Raw genomic sequence first — 23,657 nt, 5'->3', positions numbered from 1 at the left:
GAGAATTGTTTAAGAACTTATTTCTTTTATATTATTAATAGATCTATTTACTCAATCTCTCACAATTAAGTCTATCCTCTTCAAAGTAGTTTCGGTCATCTAACCTTGAAAATAATCTAGCATACAAATATACATATAACATGGTGACTGATATTTGGAACAGAGTCATTTCAAATCAAAGGTAGAAGCTAACAGTAACCGGACAAAATGTAAACTTGTCTTCTTTCAAGAATTTTAGATCAAAGAGTAAAAGATCCGATCCAACTCATCAAAAGAGATTCAAGATCCTCAACTTTACTATGCTTTTAGCCTAGCCTCTTCATGCATATGCAATGTGTACAATGTAGAATTGTTCTTTAATTTTCACTATTTAAAATAAGTTTTGTATTTAGTATATTAAGAAGCACACTTAAACATGTATCCATCCATTCATCAAATTCAATGTACTAATTGATAAATTCGACATAGATTATGTGTGTCAGATTCAACATTCATCTATCATCAAAACCAAGAATGCTGCTCTTTACATCCATTTTGTTTCTTTCAAACGGGTCAAAAGGGGCGAAAATGCCAAGTTGAACCTGTCAAAGCCAATCATTTCAAATTCTCATGTACTCATTGCTTTGAGTAGACCTAAAGCCTCATATCTTGAGCCGCATATTCTAAAGATCAATGTGCTTTTGTCCCTGTTGGCTGTCAAAGACTCGAGGCATATGGTTTTGCTTTGTGCTTACTATAAGAACTCAAAACCCAAGACATTCTTCACTTTAATGTATCTTCCAGCTTTACTTGCCTACTAACTCTTATATATAGTACACTATCACTCAAATTAGATTTACCCTCATTTCAATTGCTGCTTCTTGATCATTCTTTCTCACTTTATTCATTGTCATTGCCTTGTCTCCCCCCACCACATATCATCTTTGTAGCACCATTTCCTCAGAGCATTTTTCATGGAGGTATTATTCCTTTAGGTTTTACATAGCTCTAGTAGTTTATACTTTATTGTCTCAATTTTCTGCATCTTTGGCAATTATGAAATATGGGGTGTTCTTGGTTAATAGAATTATCATAGAAGATTCAATATTAGATCATGAATGAAAGAGGGTATCCTCAATCAACACACATATACTGTTTTGCATTGCATTGCAGATTGTTGAGTTAAAAGTGGAGATGGTTGGGATACACGAGAAAAGACTAAGGAAATGTCTCTCAAAATTGAAAGGTTGGTTTGTTGTTGTTGATGTAAATCATTACATGCCATAATCATTCTTATTTGGTACTTTATAAGTTGAATTAATTAATATTTTGTACTGGCTACGAATCCATGTGCAGGGATAGAGAAGGTGGAAGTGGATGGTAACAGCCAGAAGGTTGTAGTCACTGGATACACACACAAGAACAAAATCCTGAAAGCAGTGAGAAAAGCGGGTCTTAAGGCTGAGTTTTGGTCTGCACAAAATGAATTGCTTAATGCTTATGTTGGTGCTAGTTATGCTAACCTCAGATTTAACAACTTCAACATCTTTTAACTTTATTTGCTCATAGTGCTATATTTTCTTTATACCAATCTCGAATGATGTCACGCACAGGAAGGATTGGATTGGTGGAATTTTACATAGATAAAAGAAAGTTGTATTTTGGAGTCTATGACGGTGTGGATTGTTTCTAACTTTTCCTTGTGTTTAGATAATTCTTTAGTAAATTGCATTTATTAGAAATAGTATTATTTGTTTATATTATTTGTAACACAATTTTTTAATTTCATTGGGATGTTGCTAAATTGAAAATTGTACCTGTCGAAAGGATATGCCAGTAATCTTCTCGTATTCTGAGGGTTGAACGAGTGCTCCGATCAAATATTCCGGTGAAGGGGTTGGTACCTGCAAAAGGCACTCCAACGCTCAAGTCAGGAAAAACACGAATATCGATGGTAATTAATGAACAGTGACGTTACCTTGTAACATGAGCCATTTATACTGACATTTATGGGCCCTGAACCCCATGGGCCCTACAACATGCTTATCGTATTAGGTAATACGCCCTAATCGGTTTATCGGTGTAATTAACCCCTAATTATTGATTAAGGGTAATAATTGAGTGTAGGCCGATCCTGGTGCCCGATTGGGTGTCGGCCACCAGATTCCGTCTTTCGGTGGCCGATAGGGTTTTGGTTATGTGGTGGCCGAACGCCCTTACCTGTACACTTGCCCCCCAGCCTTGGAGAAGGACGAGTCCTTCTTCAAGGGTAGAATGGAGGTTGTTGTTAAGGGTAAGGCGAGCGGTTTCAGAATTCCTACTGTTGGATCTTAGAGATCGAACGGTTACACTTTTCAAAATTTGAATTTTCTCGCCCTTTTCTGGGGCTATATATATAGTTGGGTGGTAGGGCCATTCGCACGTATTGCTCTCAGCCGAATTGCATTAGCCGAAGCTCTGCGAAATCGACTCAAGTGTGCCGAACGATTGTGGTTGTACTTTGAAGAATTTGGTAAGTTTTCATTGTCATGGCTAATGCTTCTATAAGTTCTTCGGCCAGCAGCTCTCGGTCATCGTCGTCCGAGGGGTCCTCGTCCAGTGATTCAAGCTGCCCTAGTCTGGTTCGGTCCCCAGTTCATGCCGAAAGGCCGGATGGAAGTGCTTCATCTTCGGTGGAGACTTCTACTAGTGGGAGTCTCGAGGTCCAGGAGAAAACGAAGCGTGTGTCGAATCGGCAACAGTATGGTCTGTCCGAGGTACCTACCTGGCTACGAATGGGTGAATGGGGAGGTGACCTCCTCCTACTCGCGTTACCGAGACACGACCATGATCACGAATCTCCTGGAATATACAAATTGCTTAACTTTTGATGCCAAGGAGGATCCATATCCGATCGGGGTTCGGTCGTGCCGAAACGATGCCTTTCCGAATCCCGATACAGTTTGTCTTGACCATAGTGGTGCGAAGATGGAGTCATTCTACATATATGACTGCCTCGTTCGGGATCTCAAGGTGAAACTGCCATTTGACGAGTTTACCATGGGGGTGTTAAGGGTATTGAACGTCGCCCCGACCCAATTGCACCTGAACAGCTGGGCACAATTACAGGGCTTCAAACATCTGTGCAGGTGCATTTGCATTAAGGCCCTCTCCACTCCTTTTTCTCTATTTCTACTCGTCCAGGCCTTCTGTATTGGCTAAGTGGCTCTCATTGAGCCGAGTGGGGGATCGGCAGTTATTGGATAGTTTTACTTCCTCATACAAGAATTTTAAGGCTGAATTTTTCCGAGTGACCATCCGTCCGAATGGCAGACGTTTCTTCTTTGGCGAGAATGATAGAAGCCTGTTTCCTTTGTACTGGACGCGTGCCCCTCGGCCTTACGATGTAGTACCGAAGAAAATGCTTTCAGCCGAAGAGCGAAAGGACCTGAAGTTATTACTTCGTCTTCCTTGGCGTTTGCCGACTAGGTCTTTAATTAACTTGGTTGAATCTCCACGTTGGGAGAACGATCTGATAAGTATGTTATCTGTCCCGTTTCGGCTGTAAGCTTAATTCCTATTGATGTTTACTTAACCCTTTTTGCAGGAATCATGGTTGCCAGTGGTGCCGATGAGCTTAACATTCGCAACTTGCTCGTCGCGCGGGTGAAGCAAGTCAAGCAAGCTGGGGGTGTTGGTACTTCGACCATCGCACGCACCCTCCGACCTAATTGGGTGTCGGCCACCAGATTTCGCCTTTCGGTGGCCGATAGGGTTTCGGTTATGTGGTGGCCAAACGCCCTTACCTGTACAAAAATGAATTATATTATTAGGTAAAAATTAATGAAATTTATCAATAAATGAACAAAAATAACAAATTCTACTACGAGGAAGATCAATGATAACGTTGTAGATTGGTTACCACTTAAAGATAAGCCAAACACACTTTTGTACCATACCAACTTACCAACACTTGAATTCTGATACCCAATTAAGTAACATAATTTTTTCACACAGCTTTGTAGGGACAACCGAATAATAAATTCATGACATAAAAAAGGACACTAAATAGGATTAAAATTCAAAGCGCATATGGCTAGAATAGGAAGCAAGCTCAACAATGTACTATGGCTAGAAATTTCAAAGCAAATAACTAACACGTTGCTGTAATTTTTTTTAATCAGAAGAGGAAGGGCATTTTGGGGGGTGGGGATGAAAATCAGATACTAAAAATGTTTACAACATTATGAGATACATTTTCAAACATTATTTTTAATAATCTTTTTATTATTAACTAAAATTTATTAAAAATTAAAATTTTTAGTTAAGATCGCCACTCATTTAAGAGAAGTTTTATCATTAATCAAAATTTATTAAAAAATTATAAATTTTGATTAATATACCCATTAATTCAAGAGAAATTTATTATATGAGATAAAAGCTCCATCAATTAATCAATAGTAAAAAAAGTGTTAAAAAAATATTAGTGAAAGTGTCTTTAATATATGCGATTTGTCTTTATTGTAATATTAATAAAATTCATGGTCACAATTTTTTTTATATTTCTAGTATATATAATAGAATTACATAAATTATAAAAGAAATTAATTATTTTTTACAAATTTAATATGTTTATTAAAGTGTTGATTATGTGTTTTTTTTTTTAGGGAAAGTTGATTATGTGTTTTAGATTATAATTAAGTGGATTGTTGATTTTGTACACTGCATTGCCTATTTTTTTTCTTTCAAATTTTCAAACTCATTCTTTATTCAACCACGATACTTAATAAGAGGAATTAAAAAAAAAAAGGATCAAAATAATATTAAAAGACTAAAAATTAATCTATAAAAAATAAGAAACTAAAATCAATTAAAAATTATTTAAAAAGTACACTTTGATGACGTGATAATTGATAGCACTGACATATTAATACTTAACTACAAAAATAAAAAATTTATAAAGAAAATACATGACTTTATAACTATTTTTTCGTCTTTATATATTTTTAAATAAAATTATCTTTAAATTTTTAAATAATATGAAAATTTAATTATTTTATTAACTATTTTTATTATTAATCTCAGTTATTATTTTATTTAAAATTTGTAATTATAAAAATACAAATTGGTTTGATCCACTAATATGAATAATAAAATTTAAAAACTAAGAAAGATTAATATTAAAATTCAAGTAAAAATTTGTAAAAGCCTCAAGCGTGTGGTTCAGCGGTAGGGGTTGATCCACCCTTAAACAAGGTCAGGGGTTCAAATCCTGCCTTATGTATGCAGCTGCGTTAAATCTTGGGGCCAACTATCTCACCGAGGAGATTAGTCCCTGGATACTCTAGGGACGAACAAAAAAAAACATATTTAATCTAATAGTGTAATTAAAATATTTATTTTTTGAGAATAAGAACAAAGAGATGGCAAGAGAAGGGGAAGCTCTTCTTCTGTGTGTCTGTGTGTAGAAGCTCTCTAAACATTCTTCGGCAGCATCAATGGCGGCAGAATCATCTCGCAATAGCGCTAAACGCCCCTTAATGGAAGAAGACGACGAATTCAGCAAAAAGCCACCGTAATTTCCTTTCTCCCTCTTGTCGCTCACAAACCCTAATCTCATTCATTGCTATTGAGAAAGTTCCAGTAACCGGTAGTTTATTACATATTGACTTCTGTGTTATTTTGATTTGGGGATTATTATCTTGCGGATTCCCTCTTACGGCTATCTAGTTCAATTTTTTTGCCCCAAAGTTTGGCATTATTCGAAGAGAGTTTACGTGAAAATCATTATATTTGTGTATGAATACTATGTAATAACTTGTGTGTGTGTCCCCTCGTGTGGATTTTAGCTTTTGAGATTGTTATGATGAGTTTGTGGAGCTGAATTTTAAGATGGTTGCATTGAATTTATAAATTTGTACAGAGCAAAAAGGGTTAGGTTTCCAAAGGGTAAGAAAGTGAAGTCAGGAGATGAAGTGTTGGAAAAAGAAAATGTTGAGGACGGTGGAGTTGACTTGACGAATCCTCAAATTGCTGCAAAAGCTGCCAAAGAACGGGCAAAACAAAGAAATCAAATTACTGCTGAACTCTTTAGTGAGGACACTGGAGGTATCCTAAATAACTTATCGGCTGCTGAAATGAGATATGAGGTTTGTTTTGAATTTTCTCCTTGACTTATTGACTTGAATGAACTTTTTATCTAAATTAATATATTCTTTATTTGGAGTGTTTTCTCATGGATTCTAGTGGTATGAATTGTATGCTTGTAAATTTTGTAGCATGTAGGCTGTTGTTCAAATGTATTTTTGTAGTATGATTCATTCCTTAATTGGAAGCAAATTTTTTTTTATAGTTAAGGTATTGGTGCAATGATCTGTTATTGGATCCACATAAAGGATAGGCAGGCAGTGATATATGATATCTTTTGGCAGGATAACGAGAATTTTGTTGATGATGGGATTCAAATTGAGCCTTTCAACCTAGATAAAGAAAGGGAAGAAGGTTATTTTGATGCAGCAGGAAATTTTGTTGAATATGTAAGAGAGAACGAGATTAAGGTGAGGGATTTCTGTTTTTTTCCAAATTTGATTTGTGATTATTTCATTTGAATTCTATTAATAAATTAAGGAGCCTTACAGGATGCGTGGCTTGATAATATTGAAGTTGATCCAAAATATGCTGCATTAAGCTCTGTAGCAACAAAGGAAGAAGATGAGGTCACAGAGCTTTCTTCTAAAGATATTGGAGCCATGAAGAGGCGCATTGCAAATGTTCTAGAACCTGGAGAAACGGTAAGCCTATATTTTATCATTCTTAATTTTTGATTTTGATGTCTTTGTTCTACTGAAGCATCGTTTTAAGATACTACAATATATTTATTTTTGCCAACTTCCCCCCGAGTTGAAGCAGTAGAGCATCTATTTATTCTGGCAAACGTTGATTTATTTATGGCCAAGGAGTGTTGAAATTTCTTGTAGGGAAGTTTATATCCTTAAAATATATAGTAGTTAAAATGTTTATACTCTAAGTATAAAGATTGTGTATGTTGTGATTTTAAAGTTGGAAGAAGTAAATGCAGAAAATAATAGAAATGGAATTTGCTGCTAACTCCATAGTTGGTTATACTATTTTGCTATAGACTTGATATGATACCGGTTTACCTCTCTCTCTCTTTCATTGTTAGCAGAGAAAAACCTGAGGATTCCCAATTTACCTAAATAAAGGGTTAATAGTGTTTGTAAAAATAAAATACTTTGTTTTGTTATGAAAGTTATATTTGGTTTGTAACTAACTGTCATTATTAATTTTACATCACTTCAATTACTTGTTCTCTTTATATCTTCCCAAGTGTAAATCATTATTATACTTGAGTTATAATATATCTAGTTTTTAAGGGGTGTTTGAGGGTCATTTGCTGGGCTGTATTAACAGATAATTCTTCCAATAGGTCCTGCAAGCCTTGAGAAGGTTAAAAGGAAATAGTGACAGAAAGGCAAAAATGTCTGCTGAGACTAAGATTGTATTTGACCAGCTTACTGAGGATGCTATGAAGCTGATGGAGAATGGTGAATACAGTTAAGTTGTTCTCAATGGGCTTTGTAGATATTAGGCATGGTTCAAACATGTAATCATTTAGATCGCCTGATGAGATCCTTTATGTTATGCAACTTGTTTTGCTTCATTTTTTTTTTGCATATTTTTTTCATATGCTTAATTTAGGTTCCTTTACGTTTTTTCAGATGTTTATCATGAAAAGCAAGAGGTTTTTAATCGTGAAGCAGGTCAGTGTTATACACAATGCTTTATTCTATTTATATTATGTTCTATTGTCTTGTTCACACATCTAGTTCATGTTTTGTCATTAGTTACATTATTAACAACATGGTGGAATATACTGATTGATTTTCTAACTTTATTGGATTTAGTTATTTGTTTTTTACCAACATAGTTCTGTTCATTTTATGTTTTTATCATGGTCATGATGTGAGAAGAACTTGCTGCTCTATTATCAATATCATACACTGTTTAGGAAATCTATTTCTTGGACCTCCATATTAAGCTTTAGATTTTGGGGCAGTTTATTTAATATCTGTTATCCTTTGCTCTTCTTCCTTCAATGATGATATAAATATGTAGGTTTATGAGCAACAATGAAGGTTCCTGTTTTGTAGTACTAATTGCATAATGCTTGTGCCTTCGATAATCTCTCTTTTTCAGAAGGATATGAGAAGTTAGCCAGGGCAAAAGAAGGCACATCCCTGCACTCAGGTGAAGGGCATTCTTATCTGAATGGAGAGGGAAACTTGCTCTCTGGTGGTCTGGATTCAGGTGTGGTCCCTGCCAGACTACTTGCCACTGACACAGGCACTTCAAATCAACATTTGGCTAGTGCAGAAGCCTCTGGCAATGGTGCAGATGATTATGATATGTTTGCTGATGATGAGCATGATGCCAGTAAGCCATCTACAGATGAAAATAAGGGAGTTAGTCAATCTTCATCAGGTGCCATAAATTCTAGTTCTGAGGGTAAATACACCACCTCCCTAAAATTGGTATCTGAAATGGAATTTTTGTTACTGATTTTTATCTGATAAGTATTTTGTTTAACATGGTTCCACTTTTCTTTCCAGGCGGAGCATCGCAGAACGATTATGTGTATGATGAATCTTCTGGGTATGAATCTTCTCTTCCATCTACAGTTTGAGGAATAATCTGATAGATACGAGGCAACATTAGTTGCCTTTGTTGTAATATCAAAAACAAACAAAAAAAATAATTTAGTATACTGTAGAGATTGTGACAAAAGTTGATGGCTGTACGCATTTCTTCTTTCTCTTTATGAATCTTTTTTAAAAAAGATATATTAGTAAGCTTATCTGACTTCATTTTTTTTTTATGATCCAGGTACTATTACAGCAGCAGTTTGGGCTATTATTATGATCCGAATACAGGGCTCTATTGCTCTGCAGCATCAGGGCAATGGTACGAACATTCATGATTCATCTAAGAGTGTGGTGTGTCGACTTTTATTGTGATATCTTTTGGCCTCTATTATTTACGAGGGTCCCAAACATGGCATTGGATATAACTTATTTGTCCTTTTGTTTGAAGTTTATTCTCAATTAAATACATAATTCTTGTTGGAAAATATATCAAGAGACACGGTACTTGTGCTATAATCTTGATCTTGGGGACAAAAAAAAATGCTTGGTGATCAGTACACTTCTATTATTCAAGGAACAAAAGTTAGAAAAGAAAGAAGGGGTGGATTAAACTATCTATAATTTAGGTTTCTTACAATTTGTTTGGGGATGCCATGCCAGCTGGACCTTGAAATCATAAACATATATAGTTCACACTAGCTGCATTCTGTACCGCTGGCAATTGAGTGAATGGTTTGTTGTTTGCCTCATAACAAATCATGTTTTTAGCTAACTGAGAATGTTTCATTTTGATCAAACACAGGTACTCGTTTAACGAGGAGACTAACACGTATGAAGAAGTTCATGAGGTTGCATCCAATGCAAGTTGAGGGACTTTTTCAGCGGAGAATAGGCTATTTATAGCATAGCCACAATCATTTTCTATCAGTGACTTATGTACAGACCAAAACACTTTTGATCATTTTGCACTTTACGAGGGACTTTCTTCTTAGTTAGGTGCTACTGCTTGCAATTGTTGTGCTTTTATCTCTTTAAGGTTGCTGTCATATAGTAGCTTAAACACTTAAAGTAAAAAACACTTAGAACGGTCCCTTAGAAGTTTTACTCATACCGATTTGTAAGTCATATGTAGTTTTGCCCTCAAATTGCAAATCACTTTGCTTGTGCTATAAGATAGTTATTTTTTGGCGTCAAATTAGCATTGCCAATGCGTTGCAATGAGTACTAGTCATTGTTTGTTCGTAAAAGATATTTTTACGCCACAAGATGATATTCTGTAATATGTATGTCATAATTCTTTCATTCTATTTATTTTTAATTTTTGTATGTCGCTGTTAATTGTAATTAAATAAGCAGAATTGAGATTATCAACGCGTATTTCATTAATTTTTTTTGTAATTAAGTATTCTGCTCATCATCAAGTTTCTCTTATTATGCAACAAACAACCATATGAAAATATGCAACAACCATACGAAGCCCTACTGTTCTTCGTTTCGGTATATGGAAACAAATACTGGACGTTATGCTGGTTCGTTTTTAGAGACGAAAGGGAAATTAATGTGTCTTGCATTAAAATTCTTATACAATCATTTCATTTTCTATTTTTTTATCACCTTTTTTCACTTTTTTTAATCAACCAAATTAAGTGTGAAGCGCTACATATATTAGTTATTATAATGTTAAAAAAATGTATTAGTTATTATAATGTTAAAAAAATATAATGTTAGTATATGACTCATTGATTAAAATGGATACTTTTAAAAAATATTTAAAAGGAGACTTATAAAAAAATATTATCAAATTAAGGTTATTTATCGGTTAATATATCAACTCATTAGTCAAATAAATTTAGTGTCACATTAGTAACTTTATTCTTTTTGTTAAAATTTGGATTATAAGTACACTTTATAATCTATCAAACATTATTTCGTGTCAAAGTAACATTCATACAACAACTTACTAGCCTAGTCATTTTTTGCTAGTGACATTGTCATTTTCTTGTTACCTCTAGTGGATTGTTTTTAGTGGTAATGTTACTTTTCTATTTATCTTAATAGGGTAAGTGCTTAGTAAGCTGTGACAATAAGAGTGTCCCTTACTTATCTGCTTGCCATGTGTCAAAACTTTAACTTTGTATTACTATGATGCTTTTTTAGAGCACGCCAACCTGATTAGTGAGTCCAACGTGGCATGCCAAAAGTCAAGGGAAAAATGGGTGCGGTTCAAAAATTAATATACAAGATATTTCCATGCACAAACCATTGCACGTAGACAACATAACAAAATATGTGGTCTTTTTCTCCTAAGGACATGGCATACCAATCCTAAAGTACTCTATCATGAAACCCCTTGTTTCTATCATGAGCTATTTTTAAAAGAATCATTGGCACCTTTCAAAGACATGAATTTTGGTGTACCCCCCCAAACTAAGTGAGGAAGTTGTGGTCTCTTTGTTAGCAACAGTCACTAAGGAAGAGGTCTCTGTTGGGCGACGATGAGCATGAAGTCCTTCAAGGCTTCTGGACTTGATGGGTTCCAGCCTTTCTTATATAAGTAGTACTGACATATATGTGGGGAATGAATTGTGGCATACTGCCAAGGAGGCATTCTAAACTGGCTTTTCTAATGATCACTTCTAGAAACTCTAATCATTTTAATTCCTAAGGTGGACACACCCCATCTAATCTTAAGGAGTTTTGTTCGATTAGTTTGTGTAACGTTGCCAATAAAGTCATTTCTAAGGAAGCTTTATGTCGGGGGAGAGACATTCTTAATAATAGCATTCTTTCTCAAGAGGCCCTGAATTTCATTATCAAAGACAAGTCCACTACAAGGACACTAGCTCTCAAGCTAGACCTGGAAAAAACATATTGAAAATTTCTTTAAACGACGCTGGTCAGATTTGGTTTCCCTTACTTTATTCTTTAACTTATTATGTAAGATGTCATGACTTTTTCTCTCTTAGTGTTATGAAATGGAAATAGGTCGCCCTCCTTTGAACTTGTTAGGGGCCTAAGGCAAGGGGATCCCCTCTCCCTATATCTGTTTGTCTTATGCATGGAATGACTTGCTCTTCCTACCCATGAATTAAATAGAGATGGTATATGGAATCTGATTCGATCATTTATCTTGTGGTGGCCCACCTCTCTCACTTCTCCTATTTGTGAATGATATTATCACTTTTTGCCATGCATCAGAAAGCCAAGTTCAAGTCCTGGCCTCGACACTGGAGGAATTTTGTTTAGCGTCTAGTTTAAAAGTGAACCTGGAGAAATCTAAACTTGTTGCCTCCAATAAGGTGGCTCACAGAAGGTTAGAGCACTTGGAGGCTTCCAATTCCAGAGACGATCAAATTCTTTATTTGGCAAGGGTTGCACTTCTCTTTGTTGGCCAATGAGGTCAGATTCAAGTGTCACTGGCTGGCCCCGGAAGGGGCTTGTTCTTGACGCTCACATGGAATGGAAGCCATCTTAATTACACGAAGTGAGGGATTGACCTCACTCGTGAGAAATAAGGTTTACTACTAGCAATATCCCACCCATGCTTCTCTCCATCATGGATTTTCACTTATGGTTCAAGGCACTAGTTTCTCACACATCGGCAACAAGACTTCCGACGATTGCTTTTATGGACATGGTGCTTGAGGAATAGTATGGTATTCAATGATCAACCTTGGATCGTGCCATATATTAATAGACAAATTGCTAGCTTGGTTGCACAACACTTTTTGTTCTTCGACAAACACTCTTTGTGGAAGTCCAATACCAGGTGGTCCACCCTGGAGTATCCGTCAAACTGAATGTGGTTGGAAGTTGGTTAGATCATCCATGTAGGACGGGGATAGGTGGTGTTTTGAGGGGATGCAGTTGGCACATGGAAAAAGAGATATACAAACTCTTTCATAGATGAAGACCCTCTCTATGCAAAGCTTCTAGCCACTGAATAAGGTGTTTTATTTTGTTAGGATGCAGGGTTTCAAACCATCTTGTGCGAATTAGACTGTCTAGGAGCTATTCTTGCCATACATGGCATTCGATAGGAGAGCGATGACAAACATCAGCACGAAGATATCATCAAACAGATAAAGGATATTATGGTGTGCAACTATTTGGTTTTCTTCGAGTATATCCCTTGTGAAACTAACTTTGTTATGCATACATTGGCTTGTTAGGAAGCCAACCATTCTTCTTTGCATGTAATATGGAGGAGTCCTCCAACTTTCGTTTTCCATGCAGTTAGATTTAATGTAACCTATCCTTTCTTGTTTTTTAGTTTTTTACATGTTACAAAAAATAAAATAAAAAAGACTTGTTAGTTTTATAAACAGACAATCCATTGACCAATCAAAATAATCTTAATTTCATATCATATTTCCAAACAACTAGGTAATTTTTAGTAAAGTTTTTAAAAGTGTTTGTTAACCTAGTATATATTATTAGTAAATTTTATGATCACATGTAATTTCATAGTATTATCATATAAGAAAATTACATTATAAGAATCTTAAACAACATATTTTTCACTACTATCATATTATATAATTTCTATAAGAAAATTTAGAAGACATCCAAATTCATAATGCAATTCATAAATTTTAATAAGTTGTTCTCTCTTTTCTTACTTCTTTTACTTAGTCTCTATGATGATGCTAAAATCTCTTTAATTGATTCTCAACAATTTTTTAAATCTTTACAATTTCTTTCATGAAAACAAGTTTTTTTGAAATTATATGTAAAAAATAAAAGAAGTCTTGAGAGAGAAAAAGAGGTTATACTTTTATAAATAACCAACTTTAACTTCTATTATCTCTTATTTCAAATTCTTTTTCTTTAATGTCAAACTTATCCTTAGCCTATATTTAGTTGAGGTGATTTAATAGGGGATGTATTAGAGGAGATTAAAGTGAATTTGAAAGAAAAAAAACATTTGTATTTAATTCAAGGTACTTAAGGAGAATTATGAGGAATTAGAAGTGAGTTCCACATCATTTTTTATACTCTCTTCGTTAAGGCAATTCTTTTAGAATTTAAGAAATGTGTAAAATTACACAATACCAAAAATATTAATTCAAACTATATTATAAAAGTGATAGTAAAATAGTAATATAAATATCACTTTTCACTTTATTTCTCACTTAATTCTACTCTACCAAACAATTATAAATTTCAATTGATTTCACTCTATTTTTTACTTATTTATTATCAAATCAATTCTCACCTATTCTCTTTTATTCTTTTATATTACTTCCTCTCCCACAAACTAAGGATTAATGAAGTGAGAAAGGAGAGAATTGATTTTAATAACTTTAAAATAATCTTCAAATGACTTTTAATATATTTTAAATTTAACAATCACAATATTAAATATTTTTTAATTTCATTAAAAGTCATTCTCTAATTACATGAATAAACATTAAATATTTTTCATTAAAAGTCTTTCTATAATTATACGGGTCATTGTTAAAGTAAATAATCTAACATATATTGTATTTAACACTCTCGTAGATCTAATCCTCTCAATTTCACAGTTCAAAAGCCTTTCGCTTAATAGTTTGTATTTTGTTTATGCATGCTTTACATACATATGCAACACTAAGCGGATTTTCATTCGGATGTATCACATCAAATTTTGACTAAATTTAAAAATTAAATAAAGTTCATTAACAAGAAAGATTCTTGAAGAAGGTTTGTATTTATCATTACTAATAAACAGAATAATGTCAAAATAGGAACCTTCTTGATTTCGGCACTGCCTGTGTCATCAAGCCAAGATTAATGAGCTGGCACTAAAATAAAAAGAATTATATATACACACACATATCCATAGCTTAAAGTTAAATGGTCGGATGATGAATTCAATAAAATATGGATATAAGTGAAACTAAATGTTATTTGCCATACAAGTTACCCATATAATGGGCAACCTTTACTTTTTAACCCTGACAAAAACAAATCCCACTTCAACCCAATATAACTAGTTCTATTGAAAACATGTTTCACTAACACATTAAAGTGACTATATACATTCCCCCATGTAAAATTAAAATGTTATTAATGATACCGCCATGATAGTTTATAAATGAAAGATAAAAGTAATTATCAATCTATCAATTATTACCAACATGAACCAACCAATTACAGTCGTCGTAGTGAAATAATTTTCACTAGAATGATTTAAAATTTTAAATTATTATACATTTGTAACATATTGAGGATTCTAAGGTTATTTTGGAAGAAAATAATCTTTTATATTGATTGGATAGATATATTCATTTTATTCTCTACTATAAATAAAGATAATAATTTTGTGCATATAAAAAATTAGTTATTTATATTAAATTTTATTAATTTTATAATTTTTAAAAAAATTATCTTTGTTATAAAAATAAAAAATACTATAATCAAAAAGTCGTGTATTAAAAAAGAAATATTTTATAAAAATATTATTAAATAAGATAAAAATAGTTAAAATTTACTTATATTTAAAAATAAAAATATATTTTTGTTGTTACTTATAATATAGAACAAAGGGGGTACAGTATGAGTTCCTAATAAAAAGAAAGATATAAACAATGTATTTTTCTTTTAATGTTATTGTTTGAAGATTTTATGAAAAATAATAATAACTTCATCTCATACCTACAAATTAGAAGAGGAAAAAAGACAGGACTATTAGACAGAATAAACAGATTTTATTTTATTTTATTACATTTTATCCTATTTTAAACCATCAAACTAATTTATTATTAATTATATATATATATATATATATATATATATATATTAATTTCTATAACATAGTAAATTTTAATTTTATTCTTTAATATATTTAAATTTTTCAACCTTTATAATTTGAAATCATTAATTTTAATCATAAAAATAAGTAATTTTTTTCTCATTATTTATTTAAACAGTAGTGTAAATGTGTAATAAAAGAAAAAAAAAACACCACTTTTTTCGGATTACGCCGTCTTAAGGCGTTACAAAGAATGCGACCGAAGCAAGGAGACGGATATTGCGGTAGATGCTGTGTATTATGGCTTTGAAGGATCCAGAAAATTAAATTATCCTATAACATTATTACTAGGGATGGCAACGGGGCGGGGCGGGTACGGGTTTCATGATACCCGTCCCCGTCCCCGCAAGTAAAACTCATCCCCATCCCTGTCCCCATACCCGTCGGGTATGAATTTTCATCCCCATCCCCATCCCCGTCGGGTATCGGGTATACCCGTACCCGTACCCGTACACGTCAATTTTTTTATTTTTTATTTTTTTTAAAAAAAATAATATTTTTAAATTATTTTTTTATTATATTATAATTATAATTAGGTTATTTTTTTATCTCACATTATAATAAATAATCATACATAAAAAAATATTAAAATTTTTTAATATAATTAAATTAAAAGTGAATATTAAATTAAAAATGAGAACGGGGACGGGTACGGGTACGGGTACGGGGCGGGTAAGTACATACCCGTACCCGTACCCGTACCCGTACCCGATTCAATATATCGGGTTTTACCCGTACCCGTACCCGTACCCGATCAAACCGGGTATTCCCCGTCAAAGTCGGGACGGGTTCGGGTATTACCCACGGGTACGGGTATATTTGCCATCCCTAATTATTACATATATTATTATATGTATACAAGGAATAAGAAAAATAAAAATTGATAGCAATTATAAATTCCTTCAATTAGTTTAGAAAAATAAAATTTAAATTTCTAAAATAAACTTATGTTTCGCACAAACTTGTCTTGATTAAAATAATTTATAAATTAATAAAAAAAACTTATAACTTATGTTCTATTCCTTTTAATTTAAACTTAAATATGTTTAAACTATCTCGAATTAGGTTGATTTTCATATTACTATTTTTTAAATTTTGTTTTAGTTTAAATTATTTTACTAATATTTTTTTTCCAAATTAGTACATGATGTTAGTTTTCTCTGTTAAATGATGACGTGGCAAACGGACTGTCACGTCATCGCCCAACGTTATATGTCATGTCAGCACATAATAGCCACTTCATTCTCCACGTTTGAGACTTAATAAGAAATTGAAAGAGGGATCTGACAACAAATTGAAAAAACCCTAAAAGAAGAAAAAGAACTCTCTCGTCGGTGAAGAAGAAGAACCGTGAAAGAAAGAGAACATCCCTCACAGAGTCATCATCACTGTTACAAAAATTGTCCCCAACAACACCTTCATTGCCACCATCACAAACTGCAAACATTTCCACTTCCACATTGTTAGTAATTGCAAAATTTGTCATGTCTAATGCAACACTATCACAATTAATCTCTTTGAAATCAGAAGGACCAAATTTCCACCGCTAACAGAATGCTCTCCATATGCAAAGTCTTCTTTTACAATTCCCACGGCTTCAAAATAGGATCACCTATCCATATCCATATTTTTCACATGCACTGGCTCGCTGCCTCCAATATAATGCATCACGGGGTCTAACTCAAAACGATCCCCGTGATAAAGTTTCAAATTGAAACCCATTAACACAATTGCAAAGAAACCAAATCTTTGAGTCAAAAAAACCTTAGCAACAAAACAGTTAAAGGCTATCAAATTGTAAACCCTAATAACATAACCAACCACTTACCTTCAACACAGACGGAGAATGGCAAGGGGCTTCGTCCAGAACAACTTTGGCAGTGCTTCAACAATGACAACAATTACCTCTATTTATGGCTACAAAATCTCACCTCCACAAATGGTCATCGAAGAATGGTGCTTCAAACTTATAACCCAAGGAACAAACAACCACGTACAATGCGCATTTCTAAATTGAAAAAACACAAAAACGGAGTAGCTTCACGAAAAAGGAGAATGAAAACGAAAATAAAAACGGATTACAACTTCAATATTTCAAAATCAAAAAGGAACAATTTTCAAACATGATTTTGTGAGTTCTTGAAAGTTGAAAATGAATGAGAGAATGGGTTTCTGAGTTCGTAAATTTCCAACATATGCGCAAAACTAATTTTTTAAAAAATTTACATATCTGACGTGACAATTTACGTAAAGAATGAGGTGGCCATTGTGTGCTGACATGACATACAACGTTAGGCAATGACGTGACAGTTCGTTTACTACATCATCATTTAACAAAGGAAACTAACGTCAGGTACTAATTTAAAAAAAAAAAATATTAGTCAAGTAATTTAAATAAAAAAAATTAAAAAAATAATATGAAAATCGACTTAATTCAAATTTCTTTAAACATATTTAAGCCTTTAATTTAAAAAAAAAAATGGAAACAATTAATCCAAACACGGCCCTGTGAGTGCAGATGCGGTTAAGCAATGGTTACAGTGACTGTGACTGTGAGCTTGTCCTTGTGTTATGGAATGCAAGCAGCAGCCATTCCTGCTATGCCGAAAGCCACTTCCTGAAACTCACCCTTTCTTCTATGCCAAACCCTAACCACCCTACCACATGGCCGACCAGATCCACGGTGGAGCATCCATGGAGTCCACCGAATCGCGCTGGGTCATCCAGGACGACGACGACACCTCCGATTTAGAGAACTTCGGCGCTGATTTGAGACTGGGACGCCACGCCACTGTTGTTGATTCCGAGGAGGAGGAGGAAGATAATGCGGAGCAGAGACTCATTCGCACTGGTCCTCGCATCGATTCTTTCGACGTCGAGGCTCTTGATGTCCCCGGTGCTCATACAACTGACTATGAGGTGCTTTCTCCCAATAATTCTGACCAATTTCGGATTCCCTTGAAATTTCCAATGGAATAATATTTAAATCGAGAATTAAATATTGTCGATTGTGATTGTTAATTTAGTACTGTGACCTGCTCCACCAATGGAAAATAAGGAGAAGAAAATTAGGCATGAAATCCCAACACGACTCAATTATCACGTGCAATTGTGCATTGCTACTTGCATGATGATCTTACAATACATTACTAGCTATTTTATAACATTTAGTGTCTAGGAGATACTTGTCGTATAACTATGGCTGCTGTTCCTTTGGTTGAGCTTCTGGATTCTATGCATTTTAGTCTTTTATAGCTTTATGTCTTACCTCTTTTGTTTTGAATTTCTGGCTTCTCTGAATTTTCGCCAGTAATTTACTACTTGTAGATGGGCTTGTGTCTGCCCTTAAAGTGTTCGAGATTATATTGCTGTCACTGTAGTGGAACATCAACATCTATATATTAATATTTTTTTGATTGTTGACTTCATTATATTACATTGCAGGATATCAATGTGGGTAAGAAAATTGTATTGGCTTTTCAGACACTTGGTGTTGTCTTTGGTGATGTTGGAACAAGTCCATTATATACCTTCAGTGTTATGTTTAGAAAAGCTCCTATTAATGGAAATGAAGACATTCTTGGAGCATTATCACTTGTCTTGTACACTTTAATCTTGATTCCTTTAGTGAAGTATGTTTTGGTGGTTCTGTGGGCCAATGATGATGGTGAAGGTATATTAAATTAAATATTCTAAAATAAAAGCTTTTTTAAGAGTGTTATGTCCTTAAAATCATACTTGTTCTAAAACCACTGCAGGTGGTACTTTTGCGTTGTACTCCTTGATCTGTCGTCATGCTAAGGTGAGTCTTCTTCCCAATCAGTTGCCATCTGATGCCCGTATATCAAGCTTTAGGCTGAAGGTGCCATCTCCTGAGCTTGAAAGGTCATTAAAAATCAAGGAAAGACTTGAGAATTCTCTAACTCTGAAGAAGACTCTACTAATATTAGTGCTTGCTGGTACTTCTATGGTGATTGCTAATGGTGTTGTTACACCAGCAATGTCAGGTTATTTACTGCTGTGACTTAATGTGTGCCTGTAATTTCTTCAGACTTGCTTTGGTCACACTGTGTTCAGAATCATGCCAATACCATATCTGCATGGATATAATGATATATTTTTTGCATGTATTCATGACCAACTATTGTTTATATTAACTCTTTCTGCTCTTTAGTTATTATAATTAATTTTCTTTCTATTTTTGCCTTGCTGCAGTACTGTCATCTGTTGGTGGTTTAAAAGTTGGGGTAGATGCAATCAAGAAAGGTATTCTGTAACCTATTAATGAACTTCATTATCTGTAATTGATATAAATACCTAATTTGAATGTTGATATCCATAGATACAGCCTAAGAATTTCAGTTTAGACCTTTATCTTTTCTTTCTTCTTTGGCTAAATCACGTAATCTTAATATAATATCACTGTTGCAATCTATTAACTTGGTTTGAGAGAATAAAAAAAAAATTCTTTTAAATTTATGGTTTTGTTTGAGATGGTTAGGGAGGTGGGCATATTATTAAGCTGATTTATTTCCTTATGTTGTGGTCATTTGTGTAGTTGCTTAAATATTTTTTACATTTTCGACTATGCAGATGAAGTGGTGATGATTTCAGTTGCCTGCCTTATCATTTTGTTCAGTGTACAAAAGTATGGAACAAGTAAAATGGGACTTGCAGTAGGACCTGCTTTGTTCTTATGGTTTTGTTCACTTGCGGGCATCGGGATATACAATCTTGTCAAATATGACAGTAGTGTCTTGAGGGCATTTAATCCGATTCACATCTACTATTTCTTCAAGAGGAACTCAACTAAAGCATGGTATTCTCTTGGGGGTTGTCTTCTGAGTGCAACTGGTAAACACATACATGCAAGATATTGATACACAATGCAATAATACAATACATTCTGCCTTGTCATTTATGTAAATTTTTTTCTACTATTCTGTATTTATTTGTTTTGAAGACAATTCATTTCTAGCAATTATGATGATCAATGTATACGTTTTCCATTTAGTATTTGTTGCTATCTGTGGTGAAATGGTCAGAATTTTGAGTTTTATTGATAAACTTATTTTATCACTGTAATTCCTACCAGACAACGATATCCTGATAATTTAATATGGGAAAATTGCAGACTTATGCACAATCTATTCAACTATTGATTAACATAATTATTGACTATATCATATTGCAGGTTCAGAGGCCATGTTTGCAGATCTTTGCTACTTTTCTGTACGATCAGTTCAGGTAATAAATCTTGTCATTATCATATTTATTCAACTGTCATTCTTCTTTCATTTCTTTTATTTTCTTGCGAACTAATATGTTGGTGAAACTGATGATGCTAACATAATATGCAGCTTTCATTTGTCTTTCTTGTTTTGCCGTGCCTACTACTGGGTTATTTGGGTCAAGCCGCATACCTTATGGAAAACCATGCTGACGCTGGTCAAGTCTTTTTTTCTTCTGTTCCAAGTAAGTGTTGATAATATCATTCATTACAGTGGGATGGCTTTGCAATTTAAAGGATCTTCAAGTAATAATATTCTGTGTCTGTAGGTGGTGCATTCTGGCCAACTTTCCTTATTGCTAACATTGCTGCACTTATTGCAAGTCGGGCTATGACAACAGCGACATTTTCATGTATAAAGCAGTCAACTGCACTTGGTTGTTTCCCTCGTCTAAAAATCATTCATACCTCTAGGAAGTTTATGGGCCAGATCTATATCCCTGTCATAAACTGGTTCCTCTTGGCTCTTTCTCTGGTGCTTGTCTGCAGTATATCTAGCATTGATGAGATTGGAAATGCCTATGGTAATGACCATATTTCAAATTATTTTTATTTCTGCAGATAATTGGTAAAACATATCAGCCATGTATACTGAAATTGTAACTTGGTGATAATGTTAATATCAAACTTGGTGATGAAGTTAATATCACTTTTTTTTTTTATCAACTATCACAATAGAATAGTTTGCATCAGGAGCTTATAATAATATTACTGTAATTATATGGAAAGTCATTAATTTTCTCTCTAGTATTTTTTAATTATTTATAACCCCTAATATTTCCTTTGCATGTCATGTTCTCAACTATAGTTGAAAAATATTAATACAACTGGAGCCTTGTACAAGAGGACCCAATCTGCTAATCTTTGCACACCAAGATCCTAAACCCCATCTGTCACTGCTCTTTAAACGGTAGCTTTAAACTTGGAACAATGACATTTTATGTATATATGTTTCCATCATCAAGACTTCTAAGAGGTGGTAGATATCATTTTATCACAAATGGCTGTGGCCACATTTTTGTTGAATTTGAGGAAAATCATTTAAGTTTATAAAAAATGAAATGATCCTGATTGATAATAATTTGATTTGGCAGACAGGGGGATGTAGACTGGTAGAGAGTTTAGCTTTCTTTTGCTTTTAGACACTGAACTTAGTTCATAATTGTTATACTACAAAATATAATGTATTTGTGTTCAACTTGTTCGTTGCCCCTTTCAGGCATTGCAGAGCTCGGGGTGATGATGATGACCACTATTTTAGTAACCCTTGTTATGCTTCTTATATGGCAGATACACATCATCATAGTGCTGAGTTTCCTGGTAGTCTTCCTGGGATTGGAATTGACTTTTTTCTCATCTGTCCTGTGGAGTGTGACAGATGGAAGTTGGATTATATTGGTCTTTGCCATAATATTGTTTCTTATAATGTATGTATGGAATTATGGAAGCAATCTAAAGTACGAAACTGAAGTCAAGCAAAAGTTGTCAATGGATTTGATGCGAGAATTAGGTTGTAATCTTGGGACAATACGAGCTCCTGGGATTGGTTTGCTTTATAATGAGTTGGTTAAAGGAATACCGGCAATTTTTGGCCATTTTTTGACCACACTTCCTGCAATACACTCCATGATCATATTTGTGAGTATCAAATATGTTCCAGTTCCTATGGTGCCGCAAAGTGAAAGGTTCCTTTTTCGTCGAGTCTGCCCAAAAAGCTATCATATATTTCGTTGTATTGCCAGGTAACTAGCTTTGTTTTTCACATTTGTGTTGCGTGTAGTATTAAATCAATGAAGATGTGAACTTTTACATCTATTCTAAGTGGTTTAAGGAAAAGTTTTAGAAACATGTGCCAGTGCAATAGCTTTATGTAAACAATTGAGCATCTCATTAAGGGGATAATTTCATGAAATAATGTATTATATCCTCTTAATAAAAATGTTTGTCTGATTTCCATGTCAACAGGTATGGTTACAAGGATGTTCGGAAAGAAAATCACCAGACTTTTGAGCAGCTGCTGATTGAGAGCCTGGAGAAGTTTATACGCCGTGAGGCTCAGGAGAGATCATTGGAGAGTAATGGGGATGATGATACTGATTCGGAGAATGAGTACCCTAGTTCTAGGGTTCTCATAGCTCCCAATGGAAGTGTGTACTCACTTGGTGTTCCTCTTCTCGCTGATATTAAGGATACAAGCAACGCCATTTTAGAAGCAAGCACATCAGAGGTTTCAAGCCCAGTATCCCCTGATTCCCCGGTGTTTGATGCTGAGCAGAGCCTTGAGAACGAGTTGTCTTTTATTCACAAGGCTAAAGAATCAGGAGTTGTTTATCTTCTGGGTCATGGGGATATCAGGGCAAGGAAGGACTCGTGGTTTTTCAAGAAGTTAGTTATAAACTATTTTTATGCCTTTTTGAGAAAGAACTGCAGAAGGGGAATCACGACTTTAAGTGTACCACACTCGCATCTGATGCAAGTTAGTATGACTTACATGGTTTGAAAATCAATTTTGCAGCCAAATAAAAAAAATGACAATTTAATTTAAAACTTCAGTTTGATAGCAGTGAGTGGGCCCTGGAAAGATCTTATTTTGGAATGCTCATTCTGATGTGTTCGATCGTTTCTAGTCATTTGGATCCCCAAGTTGTCCTGATGTTTGTTGTGGTTATGGTTGTGGGTTGCCATCTGCATACAGTAACATTACATGGGATTGGAAAAGGCTCATATAAATAACAACAGATATGTTAAAATCTAAACATCCTTTATGATGTTATGCATACACATTTATGAATGTATCAAATTCCAAGTATAAGAACCATGGACACCGAGTATTGTACAGTGGCATTTCATTGCCATTAGTTTTCTTATTCTATCACCTTAATTTGTTGTCTCCCAACCCTGACTAGACACTTGATTGAAACACAAATGAAATCATTTTTTGTTTTGAAAA

General features: G+C 34.1%; 3 protein-coding genes across 3 annotated transcripts; all 3 read left to right on the top strand.

Annotated features, from left to right (window-relative positions):
- Positions 1-157: 157 nt before the first annotated feature.
- Positions 158-3,329, top strand: LOC109804950 (heavy metal-associated isoprenylated plant protein 45). Its single transcript, XM_020366875.3, has 3 exons — positions 158-959; positions 1,153-1,225; positions 1,336-3,329. The coding sequence occupies exons 1-3, from the start codon at positions 954-956 to the stop codon at positions 1,530-1,532; spliced, it is 276 nt and encodes a 91-aa protein (XP_020222464.1). The 5' UTR covers positions 158-953; the 3' UTR covers positions 1,533-3,329.
- A 2,033-nt stretch (positions 3,330-5,362) lies between these two features.
- Positions 5,363-9,947, top strand: LOC109804939 (CD2-binding protein-like protein). The gene is made up of 10 exons (XM_020366866.3): positions 5,363-5,533; positions 5,882-6,107; positions 6,390-6,515; positions 6,597-6,749; positions 7,406-7,532; positions 7,698-7,739; positions 8,176-8,484; positions 8,589-8,631; positions 8,863-8,940; positions 9,424-9,947. Exons 1-10 carry the CDS (start codon positions 5,457-5,459, stop codon positions 9,488-9,490), a joined length of 1,248 nt encoding a protein of 415 aa, XP_020222455.1. The 5' UTR covers positions 5,363-5,456; the 3' UTR covers positions 9,491-9,947.
- Positions 9,948-17,920: 7,973 nt separating this feature from the next.
- Positions 17,921-23,657, top strand: LOC109804895 (potassium transporter 7). Its single transcript, XM_020366812.3, has 10 exons — positions 17,921-18,336; positions 18,862-19,090; positions 19,176-19,424; positions 19,633-19,683; positions 20,011-20,271; positions 20,612-20,664; positions 20,778-20,892; positions 20,977-21,231; positions 21,927-22,449; positions 22,673-23,657. Exons 1-10 carry the CDS (start codon positions 18,082-18,084, stop codon positions 23,205-23,207), a joined length of 2,526 nt encoding a protein of 841 aa, XP_020222401.1. The 5' UTR covers positions 17,921-18,081; the 3' UTR covers positions 23,208-23,657.

The sequence above is a fragment of the Cajanus cajan genome, chromosome 1, assembly GCF_000230855.2.
Source record: "Cajanus cajan strain Asha chromosome 1, NIPB_CcT2T_4, whole genome shotgun sequence".
In the NCBI taxonomy this organism is placed as follows: Eukaryota; Viridiplantae; Streptophyta; class Magnoliopsida; order Fabales; family Fabaceae; genus Cajanus; species Cajanus cajan.
The sequence above is the reverse complement of the archived record's forward strand: the minus strand, read 5'-3'. Positions and strand labels throughout refer to the sequence as shown.